The sequence below is a fragment of the Piliocolobus tephrosceles genome, chromosome 14, assembly GCF_002776525.5.
Source record: "Piliocolobus tephrosceles isolate RC106 chromosome 14, ASM277652v3, whole genome shotgun sequence".
Taxonomy (NCBI): Eukaryota; Metazoa; Chordata; class Mammalia; order Primates; family Cercopithecidae; genus Piliocolobus; species Piliocolobus tephrosceles.
The window spans coordinates 26,749,513-26,771,235 of record NC_045447.1 but is presented as its reverse complement, the minus strand read 5'-3'; the positions used below and the strand labels follow the sequence as shown (position 1 = coordinate 26,771,235).

Genomic DNA, 21,723 nt, shown 5'->3' with positions numbered 1-21,723 from the left:
AAGAAAGAAAGAAAGAAAGAAAGAAAGAAAGAAAGAAAGAAAGAAAGGAAGGAAGAAAGGAAGGAAGAAAGAGAAAGAGAGAAATAAAGAAGGAGAGAAAGAAAGAAAAGGAAGAAAGAGAGAGAAAAAAGAAAGGAAGGAAGGGAAGGAAAGGAGAGAAAGAAAGAAAAGGAAAGAGAGAGAGAAGGAGAGAAGAAAGAAAAAGAAAGAAAGAAAGAGAGAAAGAGAGAGAAAGAAGAAGGAAGGAAGGAAGGAAAGAAAGAAGGAAGGAGAAGAAAAACACTAGCTGGGTGTGGCGGCAAGGTTGCAGTGAGCCACGATCATGCCACTGCACTCCAGCCTGGGAAACAGAAAGCCCTTGTCTCTAAAAGTAAAATAAAGATAAAAAATAACTTACTGGCCGGGTGTAGTGGCTGATGCCTGTAATCCCAGCACTTTGGGAGGCCAAGGCAGGTGGATCATGAGGTCAGGAGTTCGAGACCAGCCTGACCAACATGGTGAAACACCATCTCTACTAAAAGTATGAAAATTAGCTGGGCGTGGTGGCACACGCCTTTAATCCCAGTTACTCAGGAGGCTGAAGCAGGAGAATTACTTGAACCTGGGAGACGGACGTTGCAGTGAGCCAAGATCGTACCACTGCACTCCAGCCTGGGTGACAGAGTAAGACTCCGTCTCAAAAAAAAAAAAAAACCTCACTGAAGCTTCGAACCCCTAGGCCCAAGCCATCCTCCTGCCTCAGCTTCCCGAATACCTAGGAGTACAGGTGTGTGCCACCATATGTGGCTAATTTGAAAAAGCTTTTTTTAGAGGTGGGGGGTTCACTATGCTGCCCAGGCTGGTTTCAAACTCCTGGCCTCAAGTGATCCTCCCACCTCAACCACCAGAACAGCTGAGATTACAAGATCGAGCCTCAGTGCCTTGCTGTTATTTTTCTTTTGAGAGAAAAAAAAAAAGCACACAAAGATATCACAACAAGGCTGTATACACCATCTGTCCACAACTGTAAGGTAAAACCATCAATATTTTTAATGCGTATAACAAGGTTGCTGGGAGGAAATTGGAAGATTATTGCAACATTTACTATTGTAAAATTGTTGCAAAAGTCTCCCTCTCTCTGAATTGAGCTTGAACCTGGATATTGTCTGACTGTCATGGCATGGGGGATATCATGAGGCAAAAAATAATTTCAGATGCTTCTAACATAAAGGGCTTTGAATTCCTTTAAGTCATCTAAGTCCCTAAAAGTAGCACAACTACCAAAAACGTGGAGGATGAATTCTGACAGACATAAGACCCAAAGCAACAGTATTTCACCAACTAACCAAAAAGTTCAATGGCAAATTGTTTTGGTTTTCCTCATAGTACTAATATAAATAGTGTTATATCAAAATAACCAGAGAAATTAAGGAATACAATATTCACTTGAGTTGCAAAGTTAAATTTAAGACTTAAAACAGATGTCAAATTTGTGTTAGATCCCAGAGTTTCCAGAGATTCAAGTTCAATGACCTCTAACATGAGGAATACTATCTTGGAAACACTAGAGAAAGAATGTATCCAAACACCAAAACAAAGACTTATTATAATTGACAAAACTTCTCATAATAAAAACATGTGAACAAAATAACAATGTTTTTCCCCAAGGACATCAACTCTTTAATACAAGAGAATCTTGTTTCTTGATTCAGCTTTTCAACTTAACCCAGGGTTCAGAACTTACCAACACACTGAGTCCTCCCGTTGCCCACAAATCCATAGTTGCAAATACAGATCTTCTTCCCTTCCCTTTGCTGGCATGTGGCATGTTCATGGCAAGTGGCACAGACATCTAAACCTGAATCATAAATTGTATGTTTCAGAAAAAGAAAAATGCAAGATGAGACACATGTAGTTAGTGGACATTTACAATGGAGAACCAAAATTTGAAGACCAAAATAACACAGGATACACCTAGTCTCATCCTTAAAAACCTTCAGTGACTGTTTATTTCCCACAGAATAAAGTGCAAGCAAATCCCTTCCTCTGTGTGGCCAATGAATGTCTTTTTTTTTTTTTGTTTTTTTGTTTTTTGAGACATGGTCTCACTCTGTCGCCCAAGCTGGAGCGCAGCAGTACAATCACAGCTTGCTGCAGCCTCAATCTCCTGGGAGCAAGTGAACCTCCCAGCTCAGCCTCCCAAGTAGCTGGGACTATAGGTACACATCACCACACCTGGCTAATTTTTTTTTTCTGTAGACACAGGGTTTTGCCATGTTGCCCAGGCTGGTCTCAAAATCCTGGGCTCTAGCAATCCACCCACCTTGGCCTTCTAAAGTGCTGCGATTACAGGCGTGAACCACCATGCTAGGCCACAATCAATGCTCTTAGTGGTCTCACTCCAGACATACTCCTCCAGCCTCATTGTTTCCAAGCCCCAGCCACTCATGGTATTTGCCAGATGTCAGAGGCTGACTACTCTTTCCCTAACAGAATATCTACTATCCTACTTGCATGCCACAATCACGATACTCTCTATGCCTAAAATGCCTATGCCTTCTTCTCTACCTAGCTAGCACCTATTCATATTTTAAGACCCAGCTTAAATGTCACATTACCTCTGAGGTCTTCCCCACTTCTCCATTTTTTTCTTTTTTTGAGGTAGAGTCTGACTCTGTTGCTCAGGTTGAAGCGCAGTGGCATGATCTCAGCCCACTGCAGCCTTGACCTCCTGGGCTCATGCAATTCTCCGCACCTCAACCTCCCAAGTAGCTGGGACTACAGGCGCACACCACCATACCCATCTAATTTTTGTATTTTTTGTAGAGATGGGGGTCTCCCTATGTTGTCAAGGCTGGTCTGGAACCCCTAAGCTTGAGGGATCCACCGCCTTCAGCCTCCGAAGGAGATGGGATTACAGGTGTGAGCCAACGTGCCCAGCCCATTCCTCCATTCTTAAGGAAAATTAAATGCATCTTCCTCTGTGCTCCCCTAACACTGGCACATTCCCCTATCAATCACGTTAATGTGTCATTATATTTGGTTCTAGCTTTGTCTTCCAAGCTCGGTATTATGAATGAGCTGCTCAAGGATAGGGATGATGTCATTTGCCCATATGTTATGATGGCACAGTGCAGACACTCAATATATTTTTATTGACTGCCTGGATAGAGAAATCTGAAATCCTACTTGCTGCAACTCAAAAAGCAAATGGAGTGAAGAGGAACACAGCTGCCTATTACACTACTGAATGTGTTTAAAATGACAGTAACTTAACAGCCAAGTCCCAGTAGGATGACCAGATCCCAATTATTGAAATAAACAGCAGAATTGTTTGAGGCTAAAACTTCTAAAACATCCAAATCTACCAGATGGTGATATATGGCCCAAGATCAAACAAGAATTTCTACCCAAGGCTATGTGGTATATTGTGTTTCCCTCTCAGTGCCTCTGTAATTTCAGGAGTGACCTAGTCAAGAGAATTTTTCTAGCATTGAATTTCATTTTAGTTTTGGCTCTGTTATTACCCAGGTAAGACAGCCTAGCCCTTAGGCTGCTCTAGGCATGAAACCAACTGAGGCTAGGGATTTCTAAACACTCTAACCATGCTGCTTTTGCGTGTTTTTTTAAAAAATAAAAGATAACACAAAAATAAGACAAACCACTAATCATCACTAAGTAATGCCAAATCAGCCATGTAATATATACAAAATTTATTGTATCTCAGACCATAAAGACAAAGGCAACAAATTGCAAAAAAGTAAAAATGTTAAAGCCTGAATTATCTGACCACATAATAATGTAATAAAACTATCAAACAAAACACAAGACTGGCAACCCCAAAAGAAACATACTCGCAAACCACAGAACATTCTCCCAAACAATTCTTGGGACAAAGGGAATATCAAAATTGAAACGTTTAACACTAGGTATAAAAACATATTTACTCCAGAAAATGTAAGTTTTATGTGTTTTTATACCTTAAGATATACTTTTATACTTCAATGCAGCCTTTAAAATTTTTACGTTTTTCAAATTTGTTGCATTTTTCTTTATGGTCTGAGATAGAATAAATGTTGTAAATATTCCATGGTTAATTTCATATTACTTAGTGAAGATTAGTGGTTTTTCTCATTTTTGTGTTATCTCTTATTTTAAAAAAGAACACACAAAACAGTAGCATGGTTAGCGTGTTTGGAAATCTCCCAGTCTCAGTGCCTAAAAAAGAGATGCCTAAGATGCCTAAAAAAGAGAGAGAAAAGCAGGCAGCCAAGAAAGAAAAAAAAAAAAAAAACACTAGAATTTTAATACAAGAAGCCTGAGAAAAGGAAAAAAAGAAAATGGGGATTTAGGGATTAGTAAATAAAATTTTAAAGATGTTAAAGAATTAGAAAATATTATCAAATGCACTGGGGGGGGGGTGGTGGGAAATTACATTAAAGACTAGGAAGATATAAACCCTGGGAGAGAAGATGATAGCAGACAAAACATGCTAACAGTATTTCAGAAAATGAGAATGAGGCTGGGCGGAGTGGCTTACGCCTGCAATCTCAGCACTTTGGGATACCAAGGCGGGTGAATCACTTGAGGTCAGGAGTTCAAGAGCAGCCTGGCCAACGTGGTGAAACTCCATCTCTACTAAAAATACAAAAATTAGCCAGGCGCAGTGGTGGGCACCTGTAGTCCCAGCTACTGGGGAGGATGAGGCAAGAGAATCGCTTGAACCTGGAAGGTTGAGGTTGCAGTGAGCTGAGATCATGCCACTGCACTCCAGCCTGGGCAAGAGAGTAAGACTCCATCTCAAAAAAAAAAAAAATAAAGAAGATGAGAAGGAGATGGATGGGCTAGGTACAGTGGCTCATGCCTGTAATTTCAGCACTTTGGAAGGCCTTGATCCCAGAAGTTCAAGACTAATCCTGGGCAACATGATGAGACCTCATCTCTGTTTAAAAAGAAAAAGAGATGGATGCATAGTAATTGCCTTAGCAGAGAGGAAGAACTAAAAGCCAATCCTAGAAAGGCCCAAGAAGCAGAGTCTCTGCAAATTTCAGAAGACAGACATAAGGAATAGGAATGAAAGTTCAAGGAACTGGTTGAAAATACCTGCAAGGAATAGTTAAATGCCCAGATTCCTTCACTGATGCTGCACAAAACAGAACTTTACAATTGGGAGAAAATGAACCAGAAGGCTCCAGATTAGAAGGACAACACACCAAACTGAAGTGAGGATGAGTCCCCATACCTAAATGTCCATCATGTGGGTTAAATATATTTAACCATCTTAACACATTAACATTTTAGCACAAAACATTTTAAAACCGTGTGATCAGTACATTGTCAATTCATAATGACATTCAGGGCCAGGCATGGTGGCTCATGCCTATAATCCCAGCACTTTGGGAGGCCAAGGCAGGTGGATCACTCAAGGTCAGGAGTTTGAGACCAGCCTGGCCAACATGGCGTAACCCTGTCTCTACCAAAAATACAAAAACATTAGCCAGGTGTGGTGGCACACACCTGTAGTCCCAGCTACTTCGGTGGCTAACGCAGGGGAATCACTTGAACCCTGGGGGCAGAGGTTGCAGTGAGCCATGACAGCACCACTGCACTCCAGCCTGGGTGACAAAGTGAGACTTCATCTCAAAAAAAAAAAAAAAAAAAAATTCATAATGACATGCAACCAAAATCTTGGAAATAGTTTCTAAATAATGGATCCTGGGTCAAGTTCAAAAACCCATTTGTGATCAACCCTATGATGATGAACATATGAACATTCTCTCCAATTTAATTTGTACGTAGAATGCAATCTTGGCCAGGCACGGTGGCTCATGCCTGTAATCCCAGCACTTTAGGAGGTCAAGGTGGGCGGATCACCTGAAGTCGGGAGTTTGAGACCAGCCTGGTCAACATGGTGAAACCCCGTCTTTACTAAAATACAAAAATTAGCTGGGCTCAGTGGCGTGCACCTGTAATCCCAGCTACTCATGATGCTGAAACAGGAGAATCGCTTGAACCCAGGAGGCGGAGGTTGCAGTGAGCCGAGATTGCGCCACTGCACTCCAGCCTGCATGACACAGCAAGACTCCGTTTAAAAAAAAAAAAAGAATGCAATCTTATTAAACACCCTAAATCTTGGGTATGGTGTTTCTGTTTGGGATGATGAAAAGGTTCTGAAGATGGATGGTAGTGATGGTTGCACAATAATATACAACTTGCTTCTCAATTGCACACTTCAAAATAGCTAAAATGGTAAAAATTTGCCTTATGTCTACTTTACCACAATAGTAAGAAAATATTGAAAATTACATTTTTTACTTTAAAAATCAACTTTATTGAGATATAATATGCATACAATAAAACGCCTCCATGTTTAAGTGTGCAGTTTCAGTGGGTTTTAACAAATGTAGACAACCATGAAACCCAAGATGCAGAATATATGATGCATAATTTGCATCTGATGATAATCTGATAATATATGGTGTACAATCTGATGATAAACATTTGGTTTGTTTTCACTTGGGGGCTGATAGAATTAAAGCCTTGATGGCAAAATGGGGAGGGAAACTCAAATTTTTATAGGGAAATCATTTTGTTTCTGGATCCCAAATTTCTCCTGATGCCATTGAGAGATGGTAGATAGCAGGTACACAGCTTTAGAGAACAAGTAACTAAAGCAACCCAAGCTAAGGAAGCCTGTAAGAATTTTTCACTGAAAACCAAAGAAGCCCATTCATTATAAGCTACTTCCCCAGTGAACAGACAACATAAACACACTGTCCAAAGGCTAAAAACCTTAAGTAGACACTGAAATCACACATAAATGCATGTAGTACAATAATAGACATAAATATGATTCTATTGAAACAACAATAAAATATGTGAAATTAAGTAGTTCAAACTTAAAGCTGTTGGAACTTTAAATTATACCAAGCCTTGAGAGGAATGTGGCCATGCAGTTTGAGTCACAAAGTATACAGTTGTAACTTCTGCCTTTTTTTCCCCCTGTAAATAATTAAGCCCAAATGGCACCAGAGATAAGACCCTCTTAGATCACTATCTCTCCTCATGAAGTAATAACGTAATTTTCCTTGGAGTGTAACAATCTGTAACTAACCAAATAGCTGTGGCATAGGCACTGGTCTTGTATGGAAAATGTAATTCTGCTACAATTTCTACATAAATTAAACGGTAACTTCCCCACTTTGGAAGGAAGACTCCATTCATTTGAAGTCAGTGTTTCCCAGTGGCCACCCTCAAGTTTTATGCTAGAATAAACGCTATATTTCATATGGAGTTGAATAAACTCTATATTTCATATATATCATACATTCTGAATCTCATTATTTAAGGTTGACAAATGGAAATTTTTATAATTTTTTTCTTATGTAAAATACTTGTCTAGGACCAGGTGCAGTGGCTCACACTTGTAATGGCATCATTTTGGTTTGTTTCTTTGTTGAGACAAGGTCTCACTCTGTCACCTCTGTCACCCAGGCTGGAGTGCAATGGTGTGATGACAGCTCACTGCAGCCTCGACCTCCTGTACTCAAGCTATCCTCGCTCCTCAGCCTCCAGAGTCATGAGGACTACAGGTACATCCCACCACACCTGGCTAATTTTTCATTTAATTTTTTTTTTTTTAGAGATAGGATCCCACTATGTTGCCCAGGCTGATTTCAAATAATCCTCCTACCTCAGCTTCCCAAAGTGCCAGCCTGGTCAACATAGCAAGAACCCATCTCTACCAAAAAAAAAAAAAAAAAACATTTAATTAGCTGGGCATGGTGGGACATACACGTAATCCTAGCTACTTGTGAGGCTGATGTGGGAGGATCTCTCCAGCTCAGGAGATCAAGGCTGCAGTGAGCTTTGATTGAGCCACTGCACTCCAGACTGGGCAACAGAGCTAGACTGTCTCTTTAAAAAGTTTAAAAATAAAAAACTTGTCATTATAAAGATGCCGAATTTATATAGATCCATTTGCAAAAACTCAGCCGGGCGCGGTGGCTCACGCCTATAATCCCAGCACTTTGGGAGGCCAAGGAGACCACATCACTTGAGGCCAAGAGTTCGAGACCAGCCTGGCCAACATAGTGAAACCCCATCTCTGCTAAAAATACAACAAAATTAGCCGGGCATGGTGGCAGGCACCTGTAATCTCAGCTACTCCGGTGGCTGAGGCAAGAGGATCACTTGAACCTGGAAGGCAGAGGTTGCAGTGAGCCAAGATTATGCCACTGCACTCCCATCTGCGCAACAGATCAAGACTCTGTCTCAGAAAACAAAACAAACAAAAAAACTTAATACCAGCTGGAAAAGGACTATTTCATGTAACTATTGAGCTAATCTAATAAACATAAAAAATATTAAGAAGCAAAGAGGTGGGACTCACTCAGATAAATTAAAGGAAGTCCAGTCTGAATTAGTGAAGGATAGAATAGAAAATGTTTTAAAAGAAACTGAATTAAGTTCAAGTTTATTTAATAAATAGGCCCAGACAAACACATGGCCTTAAAGGAAGGCAGCCAGGTATAGGGGGAAGCACTGGACTTGAAAACTAGTTAGAGCCGGATCCTAAATCTAGCTGAGTCAAATTCACTGTGTGACCTCGAGCATACCACTTAACCTTTCTGGATCTCAGTTTTTTCATCTTTAAAACAAGGACTTTGGGCTTCTCGAATTTTAAAGTGCATTCAAATCACCGGGGGAGGCTGAGGCAGGAACCCGGGTTGCTTGAGCCCAGGAGTGCAAAGTTACATGAGCTATGATCATGCCACTGCACTCCAGCCTAGAAAACAGAGTGAGATCTTGTTTCTAAAAAGAAAAGAAAAGTCACATGTCCCATAAATATATACACCTACTATGTACCCATAAAGGTAAAAAAATACATACATACTAAAAAAGAAAAATACAAACAAAGAAACACCTGGGGACCAGGTACAGTAGCTCAAGCCTGTAATCCCAGCACTTTGGGAGGCCGAGGCAGCGGATCATGAGGTCAGGAGATTGAGACCATCCTGGCTAACACGGTGAAACCCCGTCTCTACTAAAAATACAAACAATTAGCCAGGTGTAGTGGCATGCACCTGTAGTCCCAGCTACTCGGGAGGCTGAGGCAGGAGAATCGCTTGAAACCAGGAGGCGGGGGTTGCAGTGAGCCAAGATTGTGCCATTGCACTCCAGCCTGAGTGACAGGACAAAACTCAGTCTCAAAAACAAACAAACAAACAAAAAACACCTGGGGATCCTAACCTTTGTTTAACTGCAGGCTCCAAATCAGTTGGTCTGGGGAGGAGCCCTATATTTTGGATTTCTAGCGAGCTCACAGGCGGATCACATTTTGAGTAGCAGAGGATAAAGAGCCCCCGAAAGTCCTTCTCCCTAAAGTTCTGACATTTCCTTCTTTTTTATTTTTAACTTTAACTTTTGTGAGTACACAGGTGTATATATTTATGGGGTACCTGAGATGTTTTGACGCGGGCATGTGATGCGTAGTAATCCTGTCATGTTAAATGGGATATCCATCCCTTTCAGTCTTTATCCTCTGTGTTACAAACAATACTCATGCTCTTTTAGTTATTTTAAAATACACAATTAAATTATTATTAACTATAGTCACCCTGTTGTGCAATCAAATACTAGGTCTTTGATCCTTTTTTCTTTTTCTTTCTTTTTTTTTTTTTTTTTTTTTTGAGATAAGGTCTCGCTCTGTCCCCCAGGCTGGAGAGCATTGGCATGATCACAGCTTACTGTAACCTCTGCCTCCCAGGCTCAAGCGATTCTCGTGTCTCAGCTCCTGAGTAGCTGGCACCACACGTGTGCACCACCACACCCAGCTAATTTTTATATTTTTAGCAGAGATGAGTTTTCACCATATTGGCCAGGTTGGTCTTGAACTCCTGACCTCAAGCGATCCACCCACCTCAACCTCCCAAAGTGTTGGAATTACAGACATGAACCACCACACCTGGCCTTTTTTTTTTTTCCTTCTGACACAGGGTCTCACTCTGTTGCCCAGGCTGGAGTGCAGTAGTGTGATCACAGCTCACTGCAGCCTCAACCTCCTGGGCTCAAGTGATCCTCCCATCTCAGCCTCCCAAGGAGCTGGGACTACAGGCACACACCACCACATCTGGCTAATTTTTGTATTTTTTTGTAAAGATGGGGTTTCACCATGTTGCCCAGGCTGGTCTGGAACTCCCAGACTCAAGTGATTTATCCATCTCGGACTCCCAAAGTCCTGGGATTACAAATGTGAGCTACCACATCTGGCGCACACTTCATTCTTAGGGTACCTGTTTTAATGACCCATTTAGAGTAATTTATTTAGATGAGATACACAAAAAGAAAGGAAAGAAAGAGAGAGAAAGAACGAGAGAATGAGAGAAAGAGTGAGAAAGAGGAAGGAAGGAAGTAAGGGAGGGAGGAAGACAGAAAAGAAAAGAAAAGAAAAAAGGAAAAGAAAAGAGAAGAGAAAAGAAAAGAAAGGAAAGAAAATAATTTAGCATAAGTATAACCCCAAAGACAGTACCTGGCTCAATACATGTTTGTTCCCCATACCAGCAAAAAAAAAAACTAAGATGGGTTCCAGGCTACTAAGGCTTCTCAGACTATCTGCAGATAGGAAGGTGGTTTCCAAAGAAATACAGGCAGGGGTGCTTATTATTCAGCCATGATTAGCCTATGCTGCAGGACTTTGCAGGGCAACTATCTGACCACACGGGTCCACTGTTCCACAGCCTGAGGCTTGGTTAAGAATAACCTGGAAACTAGTGACTAACTCGTCCTAGTTTTAATACAAAAAGTCCTGTGTCCCAGGAAACCCCTCAATTCTGTGCAAACCAAGACAGCTGGTCATGCTTCCTAGAGATCCTGTTAAAACACAGTGTCCCCAAAGATTCTGATTCAGGAGGGGAGAGGCAGGACCTGAGAATCTGCTTTTCTAAACTGCTCCCAGGTGGACCACACAGAGAGGAGCATTGCCAGACTAGCTCAACCTCAACCTCAGGGACTGGAGTCAGAATCCTGGGGAAAGAAAAGGCAATACTGAAAGAAGTCTTTCAGCAAGTCTCGATTGCTGCATAGCACAGCTGTGGGACAAATGTAACAGAATAACCCAAGGGAGAGGAATTCTCCAGGCCAGAGACAGATCGCTAGGGCTTTGCTATGATCTGAGGGAGAGCTGTGTCGGGGGTGCTCGGTACCCACGTCAAGGCTGGCTTTAGTTCTGTCGTCAGCATACTCAGAGCCTGAAAGCAGAGAGGTGGTTGCCGGTAGTAACCGAGGGAACGACTGCAGAGGTGAGGGACTCCGAGGGACGTCTAGGATTACTGGCAGAGAAACAGGAAAGTTGAAGAACCCAAAATCTAAGAGGAGGGAAAGGCTGACAAGTATTCTTTGTTACTATTACCACATCTCCCGGCTAACGCTGCTGAGCTAGGTTCACTGCCTGTCCCAAATCTGCAGTGCTCACCCAAGCTAAAACTACACCTAACAATGAGAGGACTGGAGTCAGGATTGGAGTCCTGTTCCTTGGTTATGTGATTTTAGCAAGTTAAACTGTCAGTTCTCCAGTTTTTTGTTTTGTTTTGTTTTGTTTTTTGGTCTCCCTCTGTCACCCAGGCTGGAGTGCTGTGGCACGATCATGGCTCACTGCAGCCTCGACCTCCCAGGCTCAGGCGATTCTCCCACCTCAGCCTCCTGAGTAGCTGGGACCACAGGCATGCACCACCACGCCCAGACAACTTATTATTATTATTATTTTGTAGACACGGGATCTCCCTATGTTGCCCAGACTGGTCTCAAACTCCTGGGCTCAAACGATACTCCTGCTACAGTCTCCCAAAGTGCTGGGATCACAGGCATGAGCCACTGTGCCCGGCCAGATCTCTTCATCCATGAGATGAAGATGTTGTAGTCAAGATTAAATGAGAAATATAAATGCTGTATGAAGTGTAAAGCAATATGCAAATATGAGATAATTTATATGAATATTTATATCCATTTCCACAGATTTTGTTGTCATTGTTAGAAACAGTCTGCAAGATGCAGTGGCTGGTATTTGGCACGGTGGTTACATGCGCTTGGTTTAGTTACAATCCTAGCTATGCCACTTACTAGCTCTGTAATCCTTGGTAATCTCTGTGCCTGTATCCTGTAAATCTGTAAAATGAGAATAATAATAAACCTACTTCATATGGTTGTTGTGAGGATTAAAGAGTAAATGAGGGTATATTAGTCTGTCTTCATGCTACTGATAAAGACATACCTGAGACTGGGTAATTTATAAAGAAAATGAGGTTTAATGGACTCACAGTTTCAAGTGGCTGGGAGGCCTCACAATCATGGCAGAAGGCAAAAGGCATGTGTTACATGGCAGCAGCAAGAGAGAACGAGGGACAAGTGAAAGGAGAAACCCCTTATAAAACCATCAGATCTCGTGAGACTTATTCACTACCACGAGAACAGTATGGGGGAAGCCTCCCCCATGATTGAATTGTCTCTCACCGGGTCCCTCTCACAACACATAGGAATTATGGGAGCTACAATTCAAGTTGAGATTTGGGTAGGGACACAGCCAAACCATATCAATGAGATAATACATGAAAAGCAATTAAAATGTATTAGACATTGTTATAACTCAACCACTCTTTGTTAATGAATAAAAGAAGGTACTAACACTGATGGTTAACTAGTCGACTCCCAATTACACCAATGGGAAGACTGATGGAGAAATGCATTGATGCAAAAATCAAGAGCCATATCTTTGTGCATTCAGATGTCTACCCATTGATGGGCTGATATCCCAGAAACCATAATATTCAAACTGACATAATCACTCCCTGTCTTCGCCACATCCTCCCAGCCTGCTGGGTAACAGCTGACTCAAGTGGAAAGTTCACCTCCTCACCTTTTCAGCCCTGCTCACCTGTCCTTCCTCTCCACTGCAACCAAGTAAAGCTGCAACTCAGGAAGGGAGGGAGGCTGCCAGCCTCTGAGAACCACTCTCCCTCTTTACTTCAATACACAAGCAACAACTTCAGTGTACTTCTGAGACATTACCTGATGGACTTTATAGTACAGTAAAGAGATGTTCACAGTCAAGGGAAGAAGGTAGTTTAAAAGCACAAAGGCAGGCCAAGCACAATGGCTAACACCTGTAATCCCAGCACTTTGGGAGATTAAGATGGGAGGATCACTTGAGCCCAGGAGTCCATGACCAAAAATCTGGCCAAAAATCTAGACCCCATCTCTGAAAAACCAACAGCAACAACAACAAAAAAGCACAAATGCAGTGCTTAAATTTTAAATCTGGTTTTAACCTAACCCTCGACCATTCACAGTCAGACCAAACAAATCCACTGCACAACCTTCCTGAGATTCTGTCTGTCAAATCTGGAAAGACAGATCAAACAGGAGGAAATAAGTCAAGGGTGCCAAAACTCAGGAAGGAAAAGCATTCCCAAGTGGTCTCTAACACTACATAAAATTGCATTGCTCTTAAGAGACTGCACCAAATTCCAGAGGTGGAAGGAATCTGAGAAATCTCACGTTCTCTCCTTTCCAACATCCCTGACAAAAAAAAAAATCCAGAAACGAAAACATAGACTCTGCTTTTAAACCCCTCCAAGACACAGAGCACTCTACTCTCTCCAGCAATGTAATATTTGCAGGGCTATTCAAACCGTCATATATTTCCCACACCCACCCAAATTTAGGACTGACATTCTCCATCAAGAACTCTCACTTGGGCCGGTCCAAAGGTAGTGAGTTAGTTGATTGTTGATAGTCAGTTACAGATCAAACTTCTCATTCTACTCTTTCCCCCTTCTCACTACTGCATTTGACTACTCAAAAAAAAAAAAAAAAATCAAAAAACCAAAAAACAAACAAAGAACAAACAAAACAACAAACAAAAAAAAAAGAACTCTCAACCTTTCCTCATACAAAATGGCTCATATGACCCGATCCTGTTCACTTTCTGGTGTAACCAAGATCAACCAGCAGTGGGGCCCCCACACCTGGCCTCAGGACCTGAAACCAACCCACACTGAGTGCCATTCATTTAGGCCACACTTTAAGGCTCATGTCGGGCAGTCACTCACTTAACCCCTACCGGTTCTTTTCACACCTGTCTCACACCTGACTCATTCTCCAGAAGAGTGTACCTTTTTTTTTTTATTTTTGAGATGGAGTTTCAGAGTTTCACTCTTGTTGCCCAGGCTGGAGTACAATAGCGTGATCTTGGCTCACTGCAACCTCCACCTCCCAGGTTCAAGCTATTCGCCTGCCTCAGCCTCCTGAGTAGCTGGGATTACAGGCATGTGCCACCACGCCCAGTTAATTTGTGCATTTTTGTAGAGATGAGGTTTCTCCATGTTGGTCAGGCTGGTCTCGAACTCCTGACCTCAGGTGATCCACCAGCCCCGGTATCCCAAAGTGCTGGGATTACAGGCATGAGCCACCATGTACGGCCGGGTGTACCCTTTTTTTGTTTTGTTTTTTTTTTTTCTGTTTGTTTTTTGAGACGGAGTTTCCCTCTTGTTGCCCAGGCTGGAATGTAATGGTGAGATGTCAGCTCACCGCAATCTCCGCCTCCAGGGTCCAAACAATTCCACTACCTTAGCCTCCCGAATAGCTGGGATTACAGGCATGCGCCACCACGCTTGGCTAATTTTTTTGTATTTTTAGTAGAGACAGGGTTTCTCCATGTTGGTCAGGCTGGTCTTGAACTCCTGACCTCAGGTGATCCACCCGCCTCAGCCTTCCAAGGTGCTGGGATTACAGGCGTGAGCCACCACGCCCAGCTGAGTATACCCTTTTTCTTAATCCATGCAATTCATTTTCCCTCTCTCTTCTGCAGAGCTGAGGCCAACAGACCACTTGCGATTTTGAGCTACAGAGACCTAGGAACCCATTTTAGGATTTGACCAGAAGACCAAGAATACACCCAGGACCAAGTCCCTGGAGGTGGAAAATAGGCCATGGTGGGCATCTTCATCAACTCTGATCCTGTGCCCTTTATTTTAAGCAACTTTAAATCACTCCAACAAAATCCACTCCCTCTATTTCTCTTCTTTCCTCTTCTGGCTCACCCTGAATAGTGAATGTGCTGCTGTGATTCATGAAGACAGAGGGAAGACCAAGCATGAAATGCATGATGAGTGAAGTCAGGTGACCTTTGTAGAGCAAGAACAACTTCCTGACCCCCAGCCAGGCCTGAGCCAACAGGCCCCAGACTCCAGCAACGAATGCCAGAGAAAGGTTAAGAAACAGGACTGACTGGTTCTACCCTTCCTCGCCCATTCCTACCCTCTGGACTCCCCCAGGCCCTGCACCCCACCCAGCCACCAACACCCTCCTGCCATATCAATTATGTGAAACACACTTTCCTTACACTCCGGTCATCTGACTTCAGCTCTCCTCCCCAAAACATCTTTGATGCCAATTAAGGTCATTCAGCCCATGTTGCCAGTGAGAGACTGAATATACAAATGGAAAATGGCCAGATCGTGTGTGTGTGTGTGTGTATTTTATATATATATAAAGAGAGAGAGAGAGACTTGCTCTGTCACCTAGGCTGGAGTGCAGTAGCATGATCTCGGCTCACTGCAACCTCTGCCTCCCAGGTTCAAGCAACTCTCCTGTCTCAGCCTCTGGAGTAGCTCTGGAGTAGCTGGGATTACAAGGGCCCACCATGCCAGGCTGATTTGTTTGTATTTTTAGTACAAACATGCCAGGCCGATTTGTTTGTATTTTTAGCAGAGATAGGGTTTCACCACGTTGGCCAGGCTGGTCTCAAACTCCCGACCCAAAGTGATCTGCCCACCTCGGCTTCCCAAAATGTTGGGATTATAGGTATGAGCCACTGTACCCAGCCCACATATTAAAATAGAATTCTAACCCACAGTCTGCAGCAATCATTCCAGGAACTCTGTAGTAATCAGCCCCAAATGGTCAGGCTTTAATCAGTAACGGCCAGTTACCCTAATTTTTGCCCCCAACTCCAACTCGGGACTAACCAGAAAAGCCAGATATGGCCCTCTCACCAATCACATGGGATGCATGCTGCTAGGAAACTTCTCCAGCTGGGCACACCTGAACCACCACCACCCACCAACCCCCTTCCTTTTCCTACTGTAACACTTTTCCATCCCCAGCCTATCTTTGAGTCTCTGCCAAATGGAAGTGATGATGGCTGACTCCCTTGTCACAGCAAGCCCTGAATAAATAGCCTTTGCTTATTCTCGTTTAGATGGTATTCATTTATTTGCATACCATATTCCTAATACAAGCCACTGTCCCTACCCACAAGGAGCTCTTAGTTTAGTAAACAATCACACTGCAATATGGTATAAGTGTACAGCCAAGGCATGGAATATGGTATTACCGGTACTGTAAAGAGAAGTGGATAGTGCCAATGGACTTCCTAGGAGGAGTGAGGACACCCAGGCTTGCTTTGAAATATGAAGAGCACTCACTAAGTAGCCTGCCATGGGAGAAAAGAAGCACAGTTCTCCAATCTTCTTCCTCGCCCCCCACTTTCAGAAACTAACCTCTCCCACCTACAGCCCAAGTTTAATTTTTGACCTGCTCCATCCATTAACTATCTCATTTATTTTTGATTTTTCAATTTTCCCCTCTCTACTAAATAATACCCCTCAGTCTAAAATATGTTTGAGTTTTGCATTCCCTAAAAATTTTGGACTGACTTGACCAGCCCAACTGAATGTTACTTTCATTTTCCTTCTAATTTCTTTAAAGAGTATCTACTCTGGCCAGGCACAGTGGCTCACACCTGTAATCCCAGCACTTAGGGAGACTGAGGCAGGCGGATCACGAGGTCAGGAGATCGAGACCATCCTGGCTAACACGGTGAAACCCCGTCTCTACTGAAAATACAAAAAATTAGCCGGGCGTGGTGGTGGGCGCCTGTAGTCCCAGCTGCTCGGGAGGCTGAGGCAGGAGAATGGTGTGAACCTGGGAGGCAGAGGTTGCAGTGAGCCGAGATCACGCCACTGCACTCCAGCCTGGGTGACATAGCGAGACTCCATCTCAAAAAAAAAAAAAAAGAGTATCTACTCCGAGGCCAGGAGCAGTGGCTTATACCTGTAATTCCAGCACTTTTTGAGGCTGAGGCGGGCAGATCACTTGAGGTCAGGAGTTCAAGACCAGCCTGGCCAACATGGTAAAACCCTGCCTCTATTAAAAATACAAAAATTTTCTGGGCGTGGTGGTGCATATCTGTAATTCCAGCTACTCGGGAAGCTGAGGTAGGAGGATTTCTTGAACCCGGGAGGCAGAGGTTGCAGCAAGTGAGATCACGTCACTGCACTCCATCCAGCCGGGGTGACAGAGCAAGACTCAAGACTCTGTCTCCAAAAAAAGAAAAAAGAAAAAGTATCTACTCTGTAACCAAGGTCTCTGCCCTCCATCTAGAGCCCTCACATCTAGCTCTCACCCTTTCTTCTCTGCTAGCTCTGGGTCTCCACTGACCAGATCCATCAAATTCAAAGCCTTTTTCTCAATCTCCACCTCTCGGCTTCCCATCTCCTAGTTTCCCTGACTAAACGAGCCCAGTCTTTCTCCATTCTACCTGGATGCTGCTTCTTCCTTCTCAACTTGCATCTACCATCTAAACTCCAAGAATCCTCTCCAAGAATCTGTCCTTCATCCTCCCAATCTTGCCAACCTCAAGGTTTCAAGCAACCATCAAGTCTATTGATTTCATCTCTCCAAATCCATAACAGCACCTCAAATTCAGGATGTCCAAAACAATGAATCATCTTTCTTTCCAAATCTTTCTCCTCCCGTAGAAACATATACCAAGTCACCCAGCCCCCAAGCCTTAGTGTCATCTTTCCCCTTCTGTTCCCTTGCACCTTCACATCTGTTATTAAATCCTTCCTTCCAGTCCATTTCCACCTTACTGTCTACATTCACTCCACTTCTGCTGTCATTACTGTGGGCTCATTCCTCAGAACTTCCAGGCCAGCTATTGCAACAACTTCCTCAATGGGCTCATCCAAGCCTCCAGTCTTTTCCTACATTGTCCACTATCAGGAAACCTGCCCTTCATAAAACCAGGTTCTCCAAGGTTGAACATGAAGGGAGAATGTCTACATATGGAGAGGAGGCTCAACCAGGAAGCCTTGACTTCTGTTTCCTCAAATTCACCCCAAAACCTTTAGTTACAGTTGACCTTAGGTAGCTACTAGCTGCGTTCAGCCATGTTAGCCTAACAATTCAATGGGACCACATTGGACAGTCTCCTACCTTAGAGAGATCCTGAAATAGATGCCAACCATCTGCAAGTCCTATGCTCACTGTCCTGGGAGATAGAGCCAAGGAAGGAATCTTAACCAGGGCACCTAATATTACAAAAATGGCCACTTCAGAAGATCGAGCCATTGTAATACCCACCAGGCATGGTAAAAGTCCCAAGGCAAAGAGAATGGGGGTGGGGACAGCAGGCAGGAATCTCAACCACAAGACCCCCTGTATCTCATCACATGGAAGTTTCCTTCCATTTCAGGATCAGTGTCTGGTTTTAGTAAGGAAGATGGGGGGTTCCTCAGACCCTTTATTCCCCCCCTGCCTCAAGTTTATTTATACAAATAGCAAAGGAGGACATCAGCCCCATGCAGATAGCAGTCCAAGGAGGACAATCCTTCTATCCTCATGCTGGCAAACAGAGATCTCTACTCTGAAGCTTTTGTAGGAGCCTGGGCTCCTTTGGGAGCCTGAGCTGGAACTGAAGCTGGAGCTGCAGCCTGGGCCTTGGTTTGATCCTTGGCCTTGGTCTTTGGCTGGCACAGCCTGAGCCCCTTGGCAATGAGGGCACAAGCACGTTTCCCAAGCTTGGGGCAGGCAATGTAGGAAGAGCCCTTTGGAATTTTGGGCTTAACCTCCTTGGGGTTTATGAGGGCAAGGCCTCAACATGTGCACTTATGGCCTTGGCATTGTTGCCCTGCATATTCTTTAGGCCCTTCTTGTTGTGCTTCTTGGCAAAGCACATGTTTGTCAGGAACTTGGGGGTCCATCCCTTTAAGAGATTCGTATCTTTGTGATTGGAGTTTCTTGACGTCATTTCTGTGCCATTTTCAGCACTGGTTGTGTGTGGTGTTGTGCTTGGATTTGGCCATGTCTGCACCTTAACCTGCAGCTCCCGAAGCACCTAGAATTGGCTACACCCACTTTTCATGTCACTCCCTGAAACAGCTTCCAGTGGCTTCCAGGCACAGCTAAGTCCAAAGGCCTAGGTCTGCCAATCAAGGCACTTTGCCCTCTACCTTTGGTGCCTCCGCTTGCTTCCTTCCCTTCTCCCTCGAGCCAGAATTCTGAGGGAATTCATTCATTCTACACACATTTGTGGAGAGGTGGCAGTGCCTGCTGCTATGAGCTGGGATACCTTTTCCACATTTTCCCATACCCAAATATGACCAATCATTGATGGCCCAGCTCAAGGGTCACCACCGATTTCCCTTTCCCTGCCCTCACCACCCACACCTTCTCAGAACACTCATGCCATTCTGCCTTCTAGTACAGTTATGTGGATGAATGTCACCTCCCCTGCGTGTCTGAATCTTCTGTGTAATTCCTACTCCGCTCAACATTGCATTTTGCAGAGGAGGAAAAACAACTCCCTCCATCGCTTGGAAATAGAACATTTGCTGGTCTAAATCCTCCAGACAGTGAGCTCCACGAGGGCCCTCACTGCCCGCCCTCATTGCACACAGGGAAGCTGTTCAAGGGCCATCTGTTGAATGAATGAGTGAATTAATGGCTTCATTCCTGTACTCTTCCTTAGGCTTCCTTCTCACCATATTTAGCACTCGGCTCTCTAACAACGAGAAAAAATTAAAAGTGGAAAGAAAATTGCTTCGGGTCACAAATGTGTCATGCAAAAGCCACCGCAGAGCCGGAAGCGTGACCCCGCCGCGGAACGCCCTGGCCTCCCGCCCTCCCCCGGGCGCCGCCCTGCCCGCGTCCGCGCTCGCGCCCAGCCCCCACCCCCGCCTCCTGGGCAGCAGAGGTCCCTGGGGACCCGGCCAGGCCGCCTCAAAACCGGCGTCCCCCAGTGACGCGGGGTCGGGCGGGGGCAGGGAAGCCCGGCGGGGAGCTCCTCGCTTCTCTGAGCTCCTCCTTCCCGATCTCCAACGGCCGGCGCGGGCCCCACCTGCGCCCCACGCCTCGGCACCGCGCCGGCCCGGCCCAGGGGCAGGGAAGCGTCCGGGAAGAGTCCTCGAGGCCCAGCCGGGGCCGCCCGTGCCCGTCCCGCCCGCACTCACCGTCGGCGCCCGGCGCTCCCGCGGCGCTGCGGGCCAGGCCGAGCAGCAGCAACAGCGGCAGCAGGCGGCGAGGCGGGCCCGCACCCCGGGGCCCCCGGCCCATGCCGCCGCCCGTCCCTCCCGGTGCGCCCGCGGCTCCTCCCGGGGCCCTCGGGGCGCAGAGATAAGGCTGCAGGCGCCGCGGGGAGGGGACCAGCCGGCGGCTTCCGGCTCCGCAGAGGGAAGCGGGGGGCGCTGCGGGGTCCTGGGGAGGCCGCTGGGCGCGGGTCCTTCCTCCTGTCAGGGTCTGGGCGCTGGACACGCCCGTTCCGTGTCGGTCTCTGGCTCCACGCGTTCACTACTTAGCGCACCTGCTGCGTGCCAGGCCCTCTCGCCGCTCACATTCGCAAAGGGGGACAGACACTCATCGGATAATGACACAGCTGGAGGCAGAGCCCCGGAGAGTGCTGGGGAGGAAGTGTCTCGGGTAATCCAAGCCGCTCGGGGGCTCAGGGAGGCACCCCCGGGGAGACGGGTGAGGGGAACAAAGGGCAGAAATCTTCGAGGACGTGAAAGAGAGCTGGATGAGGTGACCGCAGCGCAAGGCCCAGGTGAGAGGTCGGAAGACCCAGGCCCAGGCCACCCAGGGGCGACACACTTGACCAGGTGACACCTGATCACCTGGTGTGAGAGAGAGTAGGACTGTGATGGAGGGAGGGACTGGCATCAGTCCCGGCTGCTCTGAGGACACCCAGCTTGGGACGCGCTGATGCCAGCCCCTCCCTCCATCACAGCCATATTCCATCCCCAGGGAGGGAGTAAACCAAGACCCAAAGATGAGAAGGACGTTGGGGAGGAATCTAAGCGAGAGTTTGTTGTAGAAATGGGGAATGGGGACCTAGAGTGGGAGCAGAGGGTTGGAGACAGGCGTTGAGCTGCAGAAGGAAGTTAGCCCTCCTAACCCAAGTGAAGGAGGTCGCTGGGAAGCTGCACAGTTTTAAGCAGGGAATGACTTCATCACTGACACATCTCTGTCAGTTCTGTGGCATTAGGATTGGAGTTGGGATTGAGATGTGGAAGGAAGGCAGAGTCCAGCCCGGAGTTGCTGCAGGAATCAGGCAATAGAAGACATGTCCTGGCCCGGTGCAGTGGCTCACGCCTGTAATCCTAACACTGTGGGAGGTCGAGGCGGGTGGATCACTTGAGGTCAGGAGCTCGAGACCAGCCTAGCCAACTTGGTGAAACCCTGTCTCTACTGAAAAAAAAAAAAGAAAAGAAAAAAAATTAGGCGAGCGTGGTGGCAGGCACCTGTAATCCCAGCTGCTGGGGAAGCTGAGATGGGAGAATCACTTGAACCCAGGAGGCAGAGGTTGAAATGAGCCGAGCTCGCACCACTGCACTCCAGACTGGGCGACAGAGTGAGACTCTAGATAGATAGATAGATAGATAGATAGATAGATAGATAGATAGATAG

The 21,723-nt window shown here is 45.4% G+C and overlaps 1 protein-coding gene across 4 annotated transcripts in view; it reads right to left on the bottom strand.

Annotated features, from left to right (window-relative positions):
* SUSD1 (sushi domain containing 1) overlaps positions 1-20,684 on the bottom strand; it is a 136,038-nt gene extending 115,354 nt beyond the window's left edge. The window contains exons 1-2 of one of the 4 annotated variants that reach the window (XM_023201849.3): positions 20,271-20,684; positions 1,724-1,837 (exon numbers count right to left, since the gene is read on the bottom strand). In XM_023201849.3, the coding sequence (XP_023057617.2) occupies positions 1,724-1,837; positions 20,271-20,373 (217 nt within the window). In that variant the 5' untranslated portion in view covers positions 20,374-20,684. The remainder of the gene's footprint in view (positions 1-1,723; positions 1,838-20,270) is intronic. The other 3 variants (XM_023201859.3, XM_023201842.3, XM_023201845.3) reach the window with 3 other exon arrangements.
* Between the last annotated feature and the right edge of the window lie 1,039 nt (positions 20,685-21,723).